We start from the raw sequence: 19,269 nt of genomic DNA on the forward strand, positions 1-19,269 counted from the left end.
ACAAAATGCTCAGTGACCTGATTCAAGTTCTTTGTGTTTACATTACTTCTTTTGAATTGAATGATATGCCATCAATATGAATTCAAAGAAAAACTTTGAAAATACTTTGGGCAGTGTAGTGGCAATAAAAAAGTGATTTTGACAACTTACATTTCAATTCTCTGTTTACATTTTATGTACATGAAATGTACATCCTGTATCTGAAAAAGGTACACATCTTCATTATTGAAAAGTTCAATACATATAAAAGAAATGTATGGTATAACAAGCAGTCACATGAAAACTACTACATAGTGTAACTTGAGTTTAAACTATACTTTTGACAAGTAAAGTTGCTGCAGTGGGTCGGAGTGTGACAAACGTGATCAAAATACAGGTTTACATTATGTCACATAATGAATGTTCATGCCAGTTAGAAATTACCATGTACAAATGTGAAACACTTGTTCAGTTATTTGGATGAAAATGAAGGGTATGGAAATGTAGATGAAAGTGAAGTGAAGTCATGCAATATTCTCAAAAAAATCTGAAAATTACTTTTCATCAAATTCTGAAACTTGGTTCACTTTCTTATGATTTGAACAAATGTATTGCACTTAAATATCTAACTATCTTGTCTACAGGAAAAAAGTTTTTTAACTTCAGCCTTTTATACAATCATGGCCTTGTATCTAAAATATACTGACATAGTGTGCACTGTATTTCTGTCATCACCTTATTTCTGAGTAAGTAAATCAAATCTTTGAATCTGCAGTTTTATCACACACACACAATATCATTCAAGACTTTACAAGGTTTAAAATTACTCTCAAAATATAACCCCATGTATGTTCTTTTTTTGTTCAATATTTCTTGAACCTCTTCCCAAACATATTGGAAAGACACACAATGTTAAGTACATACATTTGTAATACTCCCCAACCATAGTCGCCAGTGCTTTCGCCAAGAAACGAGAGGGTGAACTGAGTTGAAAATAAGAAATCAAGGCCATGCCATGTGTAGCGAAGAGTCACATACCCTTTTAAACTGTCTAGAATATACAAATTTAAAACCAAAGTATAGAAAGAGGGCAGAGTGACAATGTTTTCACTAGTTGGGTATACAGACAACAAAAAATACTACTGTTTGGTACAGCAAGTTAGATTACCTTGAGTTTGAGACACGTCATATTGGCACATTCACATTACACTCCAGGCAAACTGTATCAATGTTTTTGACGTAACAACTCTCCAATCATCTCTTTTATGAAAATAGAGTATTTCAGTGAAGATTTACACTCGGTGTAGATGCAATAAGCTTCATTTTGTCCGAGTTCCATAAATTAAATTCTTGATTCTTTCACTTGCACTGAATCCCAGCTCTTCACCTGCTGATTGTCATCCCCTGGGTTCTGTCATTGTCACTGAGTCGGGAGGGGGATACCCCCAGGGGTTGTGGTAGCAGTGTCTGTAAGGTTTTTAATCAGCTGGGCTAGCCAACGTTTAGTGGAGTTATCATCTTTCAACACAGCTGCAAATGTTGTGTCCTTGAGCTGATCAGGAAGACATTGGCGCAGTGCTTCTCTTGCTCTACAATGGAAAAATTCAAATGAAGAACTTTATCATTGAGAAGTGAATCAAGGCAAATATGGAAATAAATTCTACAACAATTTTATTTATTTGTTTATTTATTTATCTATTTATTTATTCTACAAAAATGTTTTCTATTTGATTATGGATAGGAAATAAATAATTATCTGTTTGGTGAAATTAGAACTTAGTCTTACATTGTCTTCCATAACAATGCCAAGCCTTCAATTACTTTCATCCTCCTCCATACTGTACACAGTGCAATGTCTCTTTACAAAACAATTTCTCCCATACCTTTGACAATGAAATGCACTTTGCATAATCTGTTTGGGTAATACCTTACCAGCTGAAGTGTAAGGTCATTTATCAGCTGAGGTGTTAACAAAATTATGGTCGAAGTTCCTTTTAAATCACAAAGTTATTCCTTGTTTCCTGTTCACTTGTAACCTTACACATTGTCACAAGACAACATACATGACAACTTGGACAATCAATACCAGGAGTAGACATAACTTTACCAATGTTAATAGTTGACAATCTTACCTGGGATTATCTGAGAGTCTCAAATAACACCTGACTACATGCTTCAGTAGTCTGGCTGAAGGTTCTTTGGCTAACTGTAATACCATTTTACCCTGTAATGGTGGTAAGAAATAAGGAAAGTTACAATATACTGTATTTATTTCTGGTTGTAAAACCAGCAAATTGACAGTTTAACAAAGCCTGTCAACATGCACGGGTGAAACATTTCTTATAAGTAAATAGAACCCTTGGTCATGATACAAGAACTAATTATCGATATTTCCTTTCACTTTCAAGCCAGAAAGATAGATGGGCACATGGAGATGTAGTATTTCTACAGTCATTGGTACTTACCAGAATCATGGCTACACTATGTCTAATGTAGTATGTGTATGTGTCAACAGAGCTATCACCATTGGTACTTACCAAAATCATGGCTACACTATGTCTAATGTAGTATGTGTATGTGTCAACAGAGCTATCACCATTGGTACTTACCAAAATCATGGCTACACTATGTCTAATGTAGTATGTGTATGTGTCAACAGAGCTATCACCATTAGTACTTACCAGAATCATGGCTACACTATGTCTAATGTAGTATGTGTATGTGTCAACAGAGCTATCACCATTAGTACTTACCAGAATCATGGCTACACTATGTCTAATGTAGTATGTGTATGTGTCAACAGAGCTATCACCATTGGTACTTACCAAAATCATGGCTACACTATGTCTAATGTAGTATGTGTATGTGTCAACAGAACTATCACCATTGGTACTTACCAGAATCATGGCTACACTATGTCTAATGTAGTATGTGTATGTGTCAACAGAACTATCACCATTGGTACTTACCAAAATCATGGCTACACTATGTCTAATGTAGTATGTGTATGTGTCAACAGAACTATCACCATTGGTACTTACCAGAATCATGGCTACATGTGAAAATCTTTCATATGTTTGACATATGTAAGACAAACCAGTCTCATCAAGCAATATCTTTTGTAAAATAAAAGTTGCAACCTGGAGAGGAACATGAAAAAAAGAGAAAATTCTGTTAGCACAAGATCATTTCAATACTTCTGTACTAAAATTTGTGAACTATCTCATAAACTTGACATGTAAACAAGCAACCATTAGATGGCTGTTCAATGTACATCAGTTCAACCTCACAGGGAGTTATTGGCAACTACAATTACAATGATACATTTTGTATTTGTGTCTTTAGCACAAATTTGGAATACATGTGCTGGGTTAGCTGATAATCATAAACACTAACAAGTTGACAGTGTCAAGGAATTTTAATGGCAATGTTACATGTAACACAGCACTAGGCTTTGATCAAACAAGTCTGATATTCTAAGACTCACTTTCGCTTGATCCACTCATGAAAAATCAGCTGAAAAACACCATAAACACTTATGCAAAAACCTCCGAGTACCCACAATGGCACTCATGCAGCATGGGGTTTTGTTATTGTTATCTGAATCTGCAATGTTCAATGACATTACTGGTTGTACTTACAGTTTTAGAGAGTTCACTACCACTCTCCATAATTCTTAAACAAAGTGGAATGATTTCAGTGGTGAGTAAGAAAGTAATAACATCCTGTTCATCTGTCTGTAGGGTGTGGAAAAATCAAACATCATGCAACGTCAACATCTATTCAAACAATGAAAGCAAAACTGAAGGTTTTGTCCACACCAGTCGACTTTTTCTACAGTCCAATGTTCTGGTATGGTCACATGATTCCAGTGATGAATCATGTGACAAAGAATGGAATCTTACAAGTGTAAATTAATATCAATATCATGCAATATAGCAAACACCACACTTTAAACCATAAATTTTCATTGGTGAATGATTTGACACATGTATGGGGTATGTTGCTTTCTTGCTATTTGTTGAAAACATTGTATCAATAATTCTATCAATACTGTACATGTCAGTCTGAGAAGCTAAAGTAAGCATTCAATAGCAAAGTACCCATATAGAATTAATATAGAATTACAGATTGTATTAAATTATGAATATTGTGCTACTTGTTGGTACAAATGTAGCATGGCATCACACAGATATCACTAATACTATAGCAGTACACAATGCTCAACTCAAATTCTCGCTTTACAGTTCTACACTTACAAAACTTACATTAACAAGTGCTCCAATTACACCTAAAGTGGTTAGCCTTAGATACTCAAACTTTACAGTTCTACACTTACAAAACTTACCTTGACAAGTGCTCCAATTACACCTAAACTAGTTAGCCTTAGATACTCAAATGGTCTGGTTTTACTGACGGTATGAAGGAATGGATATAGGAACAGTGGGATGTGGGCTGAAAATTGACAAAATTTGTATATTAATCTTTGTAAATTATGATATAGATATAGTAATATGTATGATAGGCCATATTCCAACTACTGGGCAAATAAAAGAATGTACAGTTTGTTAAATGGGAAGCGTTGTTCAAAAATTGAATACTAACTCAGTCAATGTTCACACTGATATCTTTCAAAAGAAGAAAAGAATGTTTTGCTGAAATACTTTATTACAGACCTTGTCAGATGAACAAAGTATACCATCAGTGTATGTCCTACAGTGTACATAAAATGTACAAATGTATGTCACCTTGTCTTCTTATTATCGGTAAACAAGTAATACTGATACTTTGTTTATTACACACCACTAGTCTTGTGACTTAGAAAATAAATAGTATAGTTCCGATTTCAGAAAATGTTGTTGGAAAATGGTCCCGTGGGTATTTTGGGGTAAAAGCTGTCAAAGTATGAGTTGTACCAGTACAAGTTTATTAACGGAGAACATGGCCACCACTCAGCAAATACAGTCATTTTATAAACTTTGGGTACTTGAGTCATTTCATGATTTCACATCACATAAATTTCAAAAGATTGCCAAGAAATATCAAATTGAAACTCATGTTTGCATTCATTATGCATATCTGCTAACTCCAATGTGACAGTACTACACTACTGCTAGGACAATGAAAACAGTTTCAATTTGGCGTTCCTTGGCGATCAGTAGCATGAAATTTATGTGATGTTACATCATGAAATAACTCTCCAGAACCCAAAGTTTATGAAAATGCTTCCATTTCCTGGAGTGGCTTTCCCCTTCAAGTATGTCTTTGTCAGAGTAACCTTTTTAACAGTTTCTCCTGTAAGTATTGGTACTTTCCCCATTCAATGAAACCCCTACTGAATGTACAAGTTTTACCTTGAAGGAAGGCAGATCTGGTTTCTGGATGTGATGCAACACACTGAAGTAAAGCTAAAGCATTGCAGACCCTGTTTGATTGGTGTGCCTGCAAGGGAAAAAACAAACTTGCAATGCATTACAGATACCCTGGGACAAACTGTTCTATTAAACAAAGCTAAAAGTTGAAAACATCAATGATATTTTTGAGTCATTACTGCTAGAAATGCATGGGCTTGTTGCTATGACCATGCAGAGACCAGCAATTAGTAGACAATATCTACCTGAGTTCCCAAAGTATTTTACTAGGGTTTCCAACACAACCAAAATTATGGTACAGGAAATTTGAAATCTATGCAAGTTTTACTAATTTACCCCTCTCTGGTATCAGGTTCTGAAATCCAGCAATTTCGATACCAATACATGTACATGTATATATCTTGGGTCAGAATCTATTCATTTTCCATCCTTTTATATCACTTGGGATACATATTTGTTTTTTTAATGAATGAGCATACTACAATCATACACAATTGTGAAGAACACTACTGAATGTTACTTTCTATCCTACAGCTTCTTGTTAAATACTCAAACACCAAAATAACAAACAGCATATGAAATATTTAATCTTTTTGGAATACTTACTGTTAGATGTGGTGGGTTGATATAAGGGTAAATATTGACTATCTCTTGAAGTAATGCAGCTACTGTACCAAATGAATGCCATAACATAGGTGCCAAGTCTGGAACCACTTCTCTCTTTTTACTACAAAAATTGAAATGGTAGATTATGAAAATAAAGCATGTCATGATGACATTTGAAGAATATCACTACTCAGATTGGAAACCATTACCATGAGCTACTTGTGCACAAGTTTGATCATGTAGATCCCTGTACCATGGGTGTCAGATCGTCATTGTACAAAATGTCGTCTAATGTAATTTTATGTGTTTCCATTGATCTTGTATTGTAACTAGTTTTTGCCCATTGTCTTTGATGTCTATGTATGTTTGTTTTGGTGTCCACATTTATAGGTGTTTGTCACCTGTGTGGACTGCCTGACTAATGTCAAAGTTAAATAAATAAATAAATTAATTAATTAATAAAGACTATTCTATCTGTGAGTCTACACAAAAAGTATGGCAACATGATCATACATGGCAGTGTTTCATACATGCCCCATCTGTTCATGACAATATCACAACAAACACAACCAAAAAAACATTGTGTAATATAAATTGTATAATAATATCAAGTTAGTAAATATATTACCTGAGTTCCAGTAATGCATTTTCTCTAGTTTCAGGATTAGTAAGTTCTACAATCCATTGGTAAATTTTTTCTCTGTCAACCTGAGCCATGGCAGCTGTCACTGAAGGAGTTGGTAATGTACTACCACCTAATCTCTGTCAAGATAAAATGTATGAAATAGTACAATGTATTATTATTATTGGCACAGTGGTACAATGTATTATTGGTACTGTAGTACAATGTACTATTATTAGCACTGTTGTATGTGAAATTGACAGAATTACATCAATAGGCATAGACAAAGTTACATTGAAGATATACATGATATTGATAAGTATGACTGTTTTCAGTCAGAGATCTAGAAGGTCAGTCTACACCTTGTGAGTGAGAACAAATACTGTGACTTTTCTAAACAGCACTAATTTTCTTCTGGAAAAATGTGTCACTTTGTCAGATTACTTCTTCCCCAAACCCCAACAGCAATTTTGTCAATAATTGCCAATTTCATTTTTTGAACAGCACAACTCAACAAAGACACTTTTTGCTGAAGAAACACATCTTCCTACTCCTAACATTGTTTGCTTTCAAATAAATATATAAGTTATTGAGGCCTCTTTATTGAAATATTGGTACATGTACATGTGTATGTGTAATTTAAACCTCTTGTTTTGATAGACATATACATGAATTTATCATACAAATCACTGCAGGTTTGTATTTGGATAAGGACCCAACATCTCGATATTTACTTGAATGACTGCATTGCAAAGTTGAGGCCATTTGGATATCTAACTGAGTCATTTTCCAAATACATCCGACCATGATCCGACGCTGTACTTATGTCAGAATTGAAGACAAACTTGTCAAAACTACAGTGTCATAAGAGAACAATAGCCAATATAGTCCATCTGCAGCATGGGCTCTCAACCAATTTAATGCAATAATTTATTGCGGCACGTCAAATGTTGGTTTTCACCTATTCCTGTTTATTACAATGTAATGACTCTCAAGAAAACTGAAAACACAGTGAGTTTTAATCATTTTGACCCATAACAACAAATATTCTCTCTTTTTTACTGTCTTTCGGTAACTATCTGGCTCCTGCAACTTGTTTAAGCACTGACTAAAATAATAAGCACTTTCTTAATACCATCTCTCTTTGACTAATAAAGGGTGAATTCTGGTCAATGCGATTGTAAGTCAGTAACCGTTACTTTATAGACTTTTTAGACAAGTTTTGTTCAGAAAATCTTACTTCTTTTCTATTCTGTTATAGGAAAGTTTACATTTTTATATTATGAATGCCCTGAAGTAAAACTGTAGTGCATGTACTACTTTTTGCCCACAGCCTCAAAATCTGCAAAGTTTTAGCTGGCCTACACTCAGTCAGATAGTTAGCCTGCAGTCAGCACAGTAGGGAGTCATACAAAGCAAACAAAGATAAGCAGTCGTTTGGTTTTGAATGCCTCATTTGCATACAAGTCAGTGTTTTTTTCAAACTCTAATAACATTTCACGGTGAATTTACAGAAACGTAATTTTTTCAGGAGATTGTCAAGGACATTCAGAGGGTTCCATTGATGTATTTTTTGTGTGATATTACTATAAAGTAACTGGGTTCTTGTCGATTCAAAAAATCCTGTATGGTTACACCACCATGATCTCCAAACAATGTATTACTTTTTAGTGTTTCCATGTACTCCACTATTTCAAACTACCCATATAGTTAGAGGAACACTTCAACTACATTACCTATGAATGTCAATCCATTTAAGTTTGCGTGAGGGCCAAGTCCAACCTTTTTAGGTAGCAGTGCAGAGAGGTCACACTGTATCAATGAGTTTTCAGTGGTGGTGGGTGTTACGTAACAGCCACATTGGGGTCATCTCTGGTCATTTACTAAGGATTCTATTCTACTGCACACTTTTCTTACAGCGGATACTACATCTACAGTCAATATCATTTGTCCATGGTCGAGTTGTAGTTTCCCTTTTTTATATTATACAATTTCAACAGTTTTATCAACAATCTGTATAGGAATCAGGAGGCGTAAATGAGAAACTCACACTTAGTCAGTGTTGTGCATGTTTTTCTTCAATCCTTTACACAGTAATATATCATGGGACAAATGTTTGCGCATACTTCCACTTCACATAGTATAGCTGTATTTTGTTCTGTTTGACATAATATTTAACTTAAAAGGGGACTACTAAAGTGACCATAATAGGTGAGAATGGGGTTTGTAACAAGGATTTTGAAAGTATCAAAAAGTGTGTAATGGTACAATGATTAATAGTTGTTTCTCCATCTTTTAATTTCATGTCATTTATTGAGTTACAATCTTGAACTTGGTATGTTTTTACACGGTATTTTGACTTTTTCCAAACATTTCATTCCAAGCTGAGCTAAAGTAAAAAGACATGCAACTCCAAAGCAGAATGCATACACAAGTATATCACATAAGGAAATACACATGTTTTACTTATAAACACTTGTTTATTTTTTAAATATATATTTTTAAAATCAATATTTACATATTATATAATCTCTAACTGCTCTTCATCACTATCTATGTTCATTTCTTCCAACACATTCTTTGGCCAATCCAATGAGAATGGGGTTTGTAACAAGGATTTTGAAAGTATCAAAATCTGAGAAAATGTCTGACTGAGTATATATTTCCTTGTGGCCAATCTTGAAAACTTTAATAATCTTACGATTTGCTTTACCCATCTTCGTGATTGGTACAATAGTACCATTGAAATAGAAAAACTTGCCATGTTTCACTATAAAAAAAACATAAACATATTACAAGTTACACACAAGGTTGAAATTTTGTTTTGAGAAATAATACAATTAAACTGCAACCACTTGTAATTGTATCAGAACAATGGCAAATAGCAAACCCATATTAATAATCATATAACTTCTACCTTCTTTAATGCATTTTTTGTTGTTTGTAATGTTAAACTTTGTATGGTTTTGTTTTATTTGGATTTTGTTATGTATGTGATCGAGTGTATCACCCCAAAAAAGTTTTAAAATAAATGAAATAATCACAATTAAATAATAATATATAATAATGATGATGATGATGATAATAGACCTCAGCATTTCAGTCATTAATACACAATACAATAGCTCCCTTATTCTAATATACACAAGTACATTTAAACCCACTTTCACTTGAATTTCTCACTTACACTTACGTATAATCGCAACCTATAAAGTATTAGTTAGGTTTACATGTACAGCCTGGAATGTCAAAGTTACACGACATGAACAGCAACTGTTGGATATCCAATGTACATGCTTCTCTTTTTCTAAAACAAAACTACAATAGTTACAAATGTCCTAATACGAACAGCAAGAAAGAAATGTTTGAACATTGACCACTGCATTGAGTTTTCAAATAATTATGTACATTGGAGCTAATACATCCATGGTACAACGTAACACTGGATTTTACCGTGTGCTTTCGAGTCATGCCAGGCTTTGAAAACCAGAACATCATTCGTTTCGTACTGATACAAAAATTCCACACCGATCACAGTTATTGTTACTCCACTTATAAATGCAATCTCACTTTTACCCGTCACTTACCAGTTTCACGGGAAGAGCTGTGTAATTTTCGGTTGACCCGTCCGTCTGCCTTTCAAGATCGCTCGGACTGACTGGTTCCCGCAATAATAACGCATGGCCATGGCAACCTCGTTCATGTAGTATTTTAAATAAAGCTTATAATTACAACCGTAACGCATTTGATTACACAAATATATATTAAGTAGACTATTTTTGTAAAAGTGTTCATCAAAGAGTATTTCTTTGGTACGATTTCTTTCACTAACCCTTTAACCTCGACAACAGATATAAACTTGTAATTTCCACAGTTGGAACGAGTCAGCGTATGACGTCATAAAATAACAAGGTTGACCTAGTTAACGCGTCCGCTTCTTGTGCTAGGCTTGTGACGGAGGGTCGATTTCGCCGTCGATTTTCTCCGTTGTTTCGAGCCCCTACTACAGGAGACTTTACAGTTCTGTTTTTGAAGACATGTAAAAATGGAATTTGAACTTTTTTATCGTATTTTTTGTGCGTGAACCATAGGTCCTTCATCCGAACTCGTGATAGCAGAATCACATTTTCTAAAGACTGTTACGGTAAAACTTCGTAAAAAATTCGACACATGAAGACGGTACTATTGTAAATATATTGTGAAAGTTTCGAGCTGGTATCTCTCTTAGAAATATCGAAAATGCTCTTTTGAAATCTTTGAGTTTAGCGTGAGTGAGCGTTCACTGTGGCGGTTAATTTCAAATTAATTCGTTTGATCTTGCCGGCCATTTCCGCAGGCTAGCGATCCGACTGCACTGGGCTAATTTGAAAGCCATAATTATGCAGTCCCATTTTGCTTGGCAAAATTGCCAAAACTGTAATTTGCAGATGTAGAAAACAACCTCTTTGTATCATCACTTCACCATTCAAAGTATATAACAGTAACGTATTTTATACTTACCGACTGAGTAGCCAAAGTGTGCATTTCCAGGGAGCTAGAACGTCAGATAATTTCCACTTATCCGCAGACGATGGAAGCTGTGACTGACAGAAGTCTTCTCACGATTTCAATATGGCCACTGTTAGCTAGCTTCCGTTTTGTGTTTCTTTACTCCAACTACAGTATATGAGACCGTGATAATGTAAATAGTTTTTAGAGAATTCTCGAGGAAGGATGATTCGGGATTGTTTTTTATCTAACTAATTTAGATAGTGATTCATTCCGTATCATGTAATATTACCTAATTGTTACTCTTATATTACACTGACTCATTCTATGACTTTCTTGACAAGGATATTCAGCAACGCATGCGCAAGATCTTTGTTGTCATTTTGCGTTTGTTCATCGGTGAATTCATACGGAGATTTTGGGATATTTTTGTGACCTTCAAGATGGACTTAAACCAAAACTTCAATCCATAGAGAAGTGGTAAGATAACACCTTGTTTCCTTAACCTCCATGAGTATATAATATTCTGTGTATGAAGACAAATAACCCTAAATATCACGTACGTCAGAGTTATTTTGGTCAACTCGTCTAGTCGACTTTCGACCGTCCACGGCCACCGGGGATCGAGGTTCGAACGTACGTAGTGTTATGTGCCCCTTTTCCGTCTTGTACCTAACAATACGACTCCAATCGACCATCCCAGTAGAATTTTACAGAATTATCTCATGTGAGTGGTTCACGAAGTAAGAGAAATCCTACCCAACTACCTTATCTTTACTGTAGTATTTGTAAAAACTCTGCTGACTGAAAAGGCTGTTCATGTTACCCAGTAAAATGAGATGACATCATTGTAAATGATGCATTGTTGGCCTACATCATTGCCTCACAAACATCTTCCGGTGTTCTTACTACGTCAGGGTTCTCGGATTTCTGAGAATTTCCATGAACCGTGAAAATGAAGAAAGAAATATAAAAGCTAGCGATGCCAATGTGAAAATGTTATTTGTATAGTTTTTGTTTATATTAGCTTGAATATTCCGAAAATGGTTCGACCGGGGTTAAACTTATAAGTTATATATCATATGTACATAATACAATTGCACATTTTATAAATCAACAAAAACACGTTATTATCTATTTGTGTAACAGAGATATGTGTGATCATGGAGGAGGTATACCTCCATGGTGTGATGTAAATGAATAGTCACGGTTTTAACATTGCGCTTTATTGTAATCCTCAAAATATGTCCAGTTTGTTGCTCTCTGATGAAATAGTGAATATGCTAGTATTTTGCAATGCTTGTTATTTTATCAACAATCATATCTTGAAATCATATTGTTAAAGCGAACTACTGTGTTACGTATACCGTTTTAACAAAAGACTTCTTTCATAAGGGGGTTTCACTTTATAATACAAATTCTATTTACTACATTTCATTTACAATTACAGTATACATTGTAGTGTTCCATTTATTGTCAAACCATAGACCCTACATGTGTAGGGTGCCCAGTCTATGGTTAAACTGCAATCCAGAGTGGGTTTTGATTTTTTCCCAGTATTTATATACCAGCAAGTAATGAATGTAACTGGCAAATGTTATGTGTTTGTTTTTGCAGGTTAATTGTGTATATCCATATGCAAATTAGAATAATTTACATATGAAACAAAAGTGTAAAGCTAGTGCAAAAGATAGGTCATGAATGTTATTGTTTGCTTCCTCTCCTTACCCTTCAGAGTTAATATAGGAAAAAGGTTTTTACAGCTGCAGTTGCAGTGAAGTTGATTTGGCCTTGTGCCACAGTGAGGTGAAGATCATGGCTGCCTTGGAGACGAGTTACAGGCGTATATCAGATTCATATTGTGATGAGGAATCTGAGATGCCACCAGATGAAAGAGATGTCATGGTGCATGTCCCTGATAATACCAAAGGTAAGGCAAGAGAAAGATAATTAATTTATACACAAAAGTAGAATATAATGATAATATATACTTTATTAATCCAAATTAAATTTTGAAATTTGAAATTCAAATAGTGTTGTCACATGTGCAACACTCAATTCCCTTGTGTTAAAGCATAATGAAACCAGAGTACCCAGGGAAAACCAGATTGTATTGTTTGGTAGGGTCAAACTGAGCATCACCCTTCTTACATACATGTCTCTGGAAAATGTTTAATCAAACAAAACCCAGCCAAATCTTTGCAGGTCTGAAACCCAGACCATGGTGGTAAGAGGCATACAAGCTAACCTCTTAGCCACCGACAACAATATCAGTACTATCAATATTATTGGTGACTGAGGGAGGGGAATTACTAATTACTAGGTGAAATGATGCTATTAGATTATGATGTGCAAAGAGAAAATAATTGCTTTCAATATTTTCTGTTCCTTTAAAGAAATCATAGGGTCAAACCACTACTCTAATTAACAAAGGCCTTAAGAACTCTGATATACCCAGAGATTGTGAGACCTAGATGCATTGGTTTGAATGATTGTTGTTATAGATTTATCAAATCACAAACACAGTCTGTGTAGCATGTAGTTATTGCAATGATCAGATGATCAATGGCATGAATGATTGAAGAATGTGAAAACCACAGCACACCACAACGTGACAATACCATATCATATTCATAGTTAAACTAATATTAGAATGACCTCAGTAAAGGTCAAATAATAACTCTCAAGGTACATTTGTACTTGCTAAATGAATACCAAAGTTAGTTTTTGTTTGTGTGTCTGATTTGATATCATATATCAATACTTGTACTTGTCAAATCAACAATTGAGGAGATAACAACTAAGAAGTGTGTCCTTTCTTATAAGATCTATCTAAAATGGGCTTATACACCGTTGACATATACATTCAGTTGTATTTATTGATAACCCAAGCAATAATGACATTGATAATTGAGTACCCTAGCAAATAGTTCCATCTGAGTGCAAAACTGAACAGTGTTGGATTAAATGTTATCCCAGCATAATTTAGTTCATGTTAGATTCATTCTCATAACTGTACATATACATAGATTCATGTTTGTATGTATCATCATGGATGTAATACATCCATGGTATCATGTTATGATGTATACATGTACCATATGTATCATGTACAAACATAAGATATGTATTTAACTATTACTTTGCATTTTGACAAATTAAGTTCTTAGGTTATTGCAGGTTGTCTTACATGTAATAGTTACTAATACGTCAAGTGATCAGAAACACTCCTTAATTTCTGTTAATTAAATTGAAAATAAATCATAAGAACTTTTGAAAACTAATATCTGCTGTGTACCATGTGGATTTGCCCAGATGTAATGTCTTGCATCAAATCAAATTTGACCTGATCTTACTACTAGTTTGTTGCTAATAATGTTTGATTCGTATTGTTTCAATTACTTTCATATTTCACAATTTTTTATATGTATGAAACTAAACAATTTGTGTTATTGTTATTTTGTTGCCATTCAGCTCGCTGGAACCACATTGAAAATCTTGATGAGTTTTTCACAAGAGTGTATCACTACCATCAAAAACATGGCTTCTCTTGTATGATGATGACAGAAATATTTGAACTCATGTAAGTTGTCTATATATTTTTTTAAAAACTCTTGTTTTGATCTTTTCTGTACTTGCGGTCTAATCATTATTTTTTTCTGTCAATTTACATGTTTGTCTAAATATATAATCATGTTTTTTGTCACAGTCATTCAATGTGACCACTGTTTACAAATTGACTAAGTCACACACACTAGGCCTACTGGGTATAATTCAAGTAATTGAAACAGTATACTTGTACACTTAGTATTGATTTACAAACATGAAAGTTGTACCTGAAATTTTCAACTGCGCACTTCATTCTTTGTCAACAGATTAATTTCATACTATGGTTGACCAACACAGATGAATTGTCATTGAAGATACTTAGCTACATTTGATATGAATTGTCATTGAAGATACTTAGCTACATACATGTATGATAAGAATTGTCATGTGCAACTGTGGCACACAATAGAATTGTTTTTAATACTTAAATGTTATTGATTTTATTTACTTTGTGATGAACATGTAGAACTGTGTGTGTGTGTGTGTGTGTGTGTGTGTGTGTGTGTGTGTGTGTATGTATGTATGTATGTATGTGTGTGTGTGTGTGTGTGTGTGTGTGTGTGTGTGTGTGTGTGTGTATGTATGTATGTATGTATATGAGTGGAAAATGAAAGTATGTCTGTCTCAGTTTGTGTACTTAACCAACAAACTGCACAAAGAAAATCTGCTGAGTTGGCATTTCAAAGTAAAAGTTTGCAAATGCACAAATACTCTATAATAATTAAATAAATCTAGTACTCAGACTGCATTAATGTGAATTCATCAAAGCTATATGAAAAAGGATGAAAGCATGTTATAATTATATATGTAAACAGTCCCATATATTGAATTATGGTGCAGGCAATCCAGTCGACTTTTTGTCCTTGTGTGTACAATAAAAGTACCACAAAGTAATATGCAAATTTCCAATTGAGGTCAGTAGTGAAGTGTTTCACTAATGTAGTCCAAGAATTTGCAAGTGTTTTAAATTAATTTACTACATTTTACTGTAGAAGATTCCTTTAACAACATTTGACTGTCTATAGTTATAACTTACATGCTTCATAGGAAGCAAGAATTTTGTTATGATAATCCATAACATTTTACATGTAAACAAATACAACATTATCACATGCTTCCTGCAACAGCTTGGCACAAATTTCATATTTGTCCTGTATGACCAATAATAACACATGTCACTGGGCAGTATGTATTATCCTGAGATGAAACCATCATATGACAACAAAGTATAATCATGTGAACATCATGTGACCCTAACTGCTGCTACACCTTTTAAATCCGATTTCAGAGTGTTGACATCTACTGCATATGAGTTTAATAGTCTGTGTGCAGAATTTTGCAGTGTAGGCTTTTCTACATGTCAGTAAACTGTTGAGAGGACAACATTTTTGTGTTCATCAGATTTGTGTACGTTAAGGTTCAATGAAGCAACTCAAAAAGTCAATTTCTTTCCAACGAGACGAGTTGAAAGATCAGTATGAGGCATAAGATATCCAATTATACATGCATTACATCAGAACCAAATCTCTATAGAATTCCATAATGATGAATATGTGATATGAGAAAACCTTTTGAACTACACTACATTTAAGAATTTTTAACCACAATGATATACATACTTCATCAACAGAAAATCTAGCTTTGTTTATGACATAAAACAAATATTAAATTACCCTTGTGTATGATATTTAAATTGCAGACCATTCTGTATGCATATCATTATTAGAAGTTGAGGCCATGCAGAGAGATATATAAAAATCCTTCCTCAACGTACATATTTAGTATATATAAATGTGTTGGCAGTATATCACCGGTATAATTAGTATTACAATTCTTTGAGAAATAATGACATGATATTTCAAACCATAGTCTTTGTTTCCTTTTCACATAGCGATCTCATAGTAATAATACACAGCCCAAAGACAAGTCACCTCTTGAAGTGTGCATGTACATGTACATTGTAGATTTTTTATGCTAATGAATCAAGGAGATTACGATTGTGTTCGATATCCATAAATTGTGTCTGACAGCTTCCCACTCAACATACAAGCCATAGCATACAATGATGCAAATAAATTTTGTCTTAAACAGAAACTGATTGCAGACACTGGCTGTGTTGTATCATGAAGATTACATGTATTTTGTAACTGTAAGCTGGCCTGTCACAGGCCTACTTCATGTACTTATAAACTTGTCAAACCTTCTGACCCCAATAAACTAGTGCTAGTCATAATCTACACAACCATATATGGGACCTCTTTATGTATGATTCATAGTCTAGTTTCCTTCTCTTACAACATTCCTCAATTCTAAAAAAAAACTAAAGTTCTACATCTTTTGTGTTCTCTTTCAGTCAATTTATATTCATTGCATTGTTTTCAACTTTCCTTCTACAATGTGTGGACTACATGGTATTATTTGGTGAAAAGCAGGTCAACACCACTTCACCTACAGGTAAAGTCACCCTAGGTGATGCTATCATACCCCTGGATCAATGTGCCAGCAGGTAAGCACAATATTTCTACCTCTCATTGTAAATGAAATGAAATCTGCATCTCATTGTCCATCTTGATGTATTATTGTATTCCTTTGTTTTATTGGCTGATATTATTAAGTATTTAGAATGCCATGTACTCTATGCAGTATGTCCATATCAGGATATTATAATTACATTGTATTTAGAATGCCATGTCCTGCATGGTATTGTCCATATCGTATTATTTAGTATTTAGAATGCCATGTCCTGCATGGTATTGTCCATATCATATTATTTAGTATTTAGAATGCCATGTCCTGCATGGTGTATGTCCATATCATATTATTAAGTATTTAGAATGCCATGTACTGTATGCAGTATGTCCATATCAGGATATTATTAAGTACATTGTATTTAGAATGCCATGTCCTGCATGGTGTATGTCCATATCATATTATTAAGTATTTAGAATGCCATGTACTGTATGCAGTATGTCCATATCAGGATATTATTAAGTACATTGTATTTAGAATGCCATGTCCTGCATGGTGTATGTCCATATCATATTATTAAGTATTTAGAATGCCATGTACTGTATGCAGTATGTCCATATCAGGATATTATTAAGTACATTGTATTTAGAATGCCATGTCCTGCATGGTGTATGTCCATATCATATTATTAAGTATTTAGAATGCCATGTACTGTATGCAGTATGTCCATATCAGGATATTATTCAGTACATTGTATTTAGAATGCCATGTCCTGCATGGTGTATGTCCATATCGTAATATTAAGTATTTAGAATGCCATGTACTGTATGCTGTATGTCCATATCATATTATTAAGTATTTAGAATGCCATGTACTGTATGCAGTATGTCCATATCATATTATTATTAAGTATTTAGAATGCCATGTACTGTATGCAGTATGTCCATATCATATTATTATTAAGTATTTAGAATGCCATGTACTGTATGCAGTATGTCCATATCAGGATATTATTAAGTACATTGTATTTAGAATGCCATGTCCTGCATGGTGTATGTCCATATCATATTATTAAGTATTTAGAATGCCATGTACTGTATGCAGTATGTCCATATCATATTATTAAGTATTTAGAATGCCATGTACTGTATGCAGTATGTCCATATCATATTATTATTAAGTATTTAGAATGCCATGTACTGTATGCAGTATGTCCATATCATATTATTATTAAGTATTTAGAATGCCATGTACTGTATGCTGTATGTCCATATCATATATTATAAGTATTTAGAATGCCATGTCCTGCATGGTGTATGTCCATATCATATTATTAAGTATTTAGAATGCCATGTACTGTATGCAGTATGTCCATATCAGGATATTATTAAGTACATTGTATTTATAATGCCATGTCCTGCATGGTGTATGTCCATATCGTAATATTAAGTATTTAGAATGCCATGTACTGTATGTTGTATGTCCATATCAGGATATTATTAAGTATTTAGAATGCCATGTACTGTATGTTGTATGTCCATATCATATATTATTAAGTGTTTAGAATGCTTTGTACTGTATGTTGTATGTCCATATCATATTATTAAGTGTTTAGAATGCCATGTACTGTATGTTGTATGTCCATATCATTATTGTATGTGGTATGTCCATATCATGATCCCGATAACTTTATGGGGAATAAAAAATTCTTGATTTCCTTGAAAATAGGACAGTGAACTCACAACTTTCTTTTTATTGTTTCAAAAATACCAGAAATAAGTTTAAGTTTCATATCATATGGCAAAGTTTTGAACTTTCCTTTTCATATAAATTGATCTCAGAGGCACATTGTCACCATTTCATTATTAAGTGGTTTTGTGATTGACATGATCTTGTCACATGAAGTTCAAATTGAGCAATATATATTTTGAATACAATTGTTTTTTATCATCTTTTCAGTTTGGACCCAGTCATCATCATCTGTTTACTGATTGCTGGATTCTTCTGGTTGCTAAGACTCATCAAAGTAGCCTATCATTTCTTTCAATTCTGGGAAATCAGATGTTTCTACATCAATGCTCTCAAAGTAACAGCAGTAAGTACATTTTTGTATATCTATAAATA

At 33.8% G+C, this 19,269-nt stretch overlaps 2 protein-coding genes across 3 annotated transcripts in view; one reads left to right on the forward strand and one right to left on the reverse strand.

Annotated features, from left to right (window-relative positions):
- LOC144433798 (CCR4-NOT transcription complex subunit 9) lies at positions 1-11,880 on the reverse strand. 2 transcript variants are annotated; one of them, XM_078122162.1, is made up of 10 exons: positions 11,631-11,880; positions 11,080-11,235; positions 6,586-6,719; positions 5,958-6,078; positions 5,334-5,421; positions 4,328-4,434; positions 3,621-3,716; positions 3,021-3,119; positions 2,112-2,203; positions 1-1,568 (listed from the first exon to the last, which is right to left on the reverse strand). In XM_078122162.1, the coding sequence occupies exons 2-10, from the start codon at positions 11,101-11,103 to the stop codon at positions 1,400-1,402; spliced, it is 930 nt and encodes a 309-aa protein (XP_077978288.1). In that variant the 5' UTR covers positions 11,104-11,235; positions 11,631-11,880; the 3' UTR covers positions 1-1,399. The 2 variants fall into 2 exon arrangements, with proteins under 2 accessions (XP_077978288.1, XP_077978289.1); XM_078122163.1 differs by lacking the exon at positions 11,631-11,880 and having other exon boundaries at positions 11,080-11,284.
- Positions 11,412-19,269, forward strand: part of LOC144433796 (autophagy-related protein 9A-like) — a 23,779-nt gene continuing 15,921 nt past the window's right edge. Inside the window, exons 1-5 of the mRNA XM_078122156.1 lie at positions 11,412-11,547; positions 12,803-12,997; positions 14,542-14,650; positions 17,030-17,182; positions 19,105-19,240. Coding sequence (XP_077978282.1) covers positions 12,883-12,997; positions 14,542-14,650; positions 17,030-17,182; positions 19,105-19,240 — 513 coding nt within the window. The 5' untranslated portion in view covers positions 11,412-11,547; positions 12,803-12,882. The remainder of the gene's footprint in view (positions 11,548-12,802; positions 12,998-14,541; positions 14,651-17,029; positions 17,183-19,104; positions 19,241-19,269) is intronic.

The sequence above is a fragment of the Glandiceps talaboti genome, chromosome 4, assembly GCF_964340395.1.
Source record: "Glandiceps talaboti chromosome 4, keGlaTala1.1, whole genome shotgun sequence".
Classification (NCBI taxonomy): Eukaryota; Metazoa; Hemichordata; class Enteropneusta; family Spengelidae; genus Glandiceps; species Glandiceps talaboti.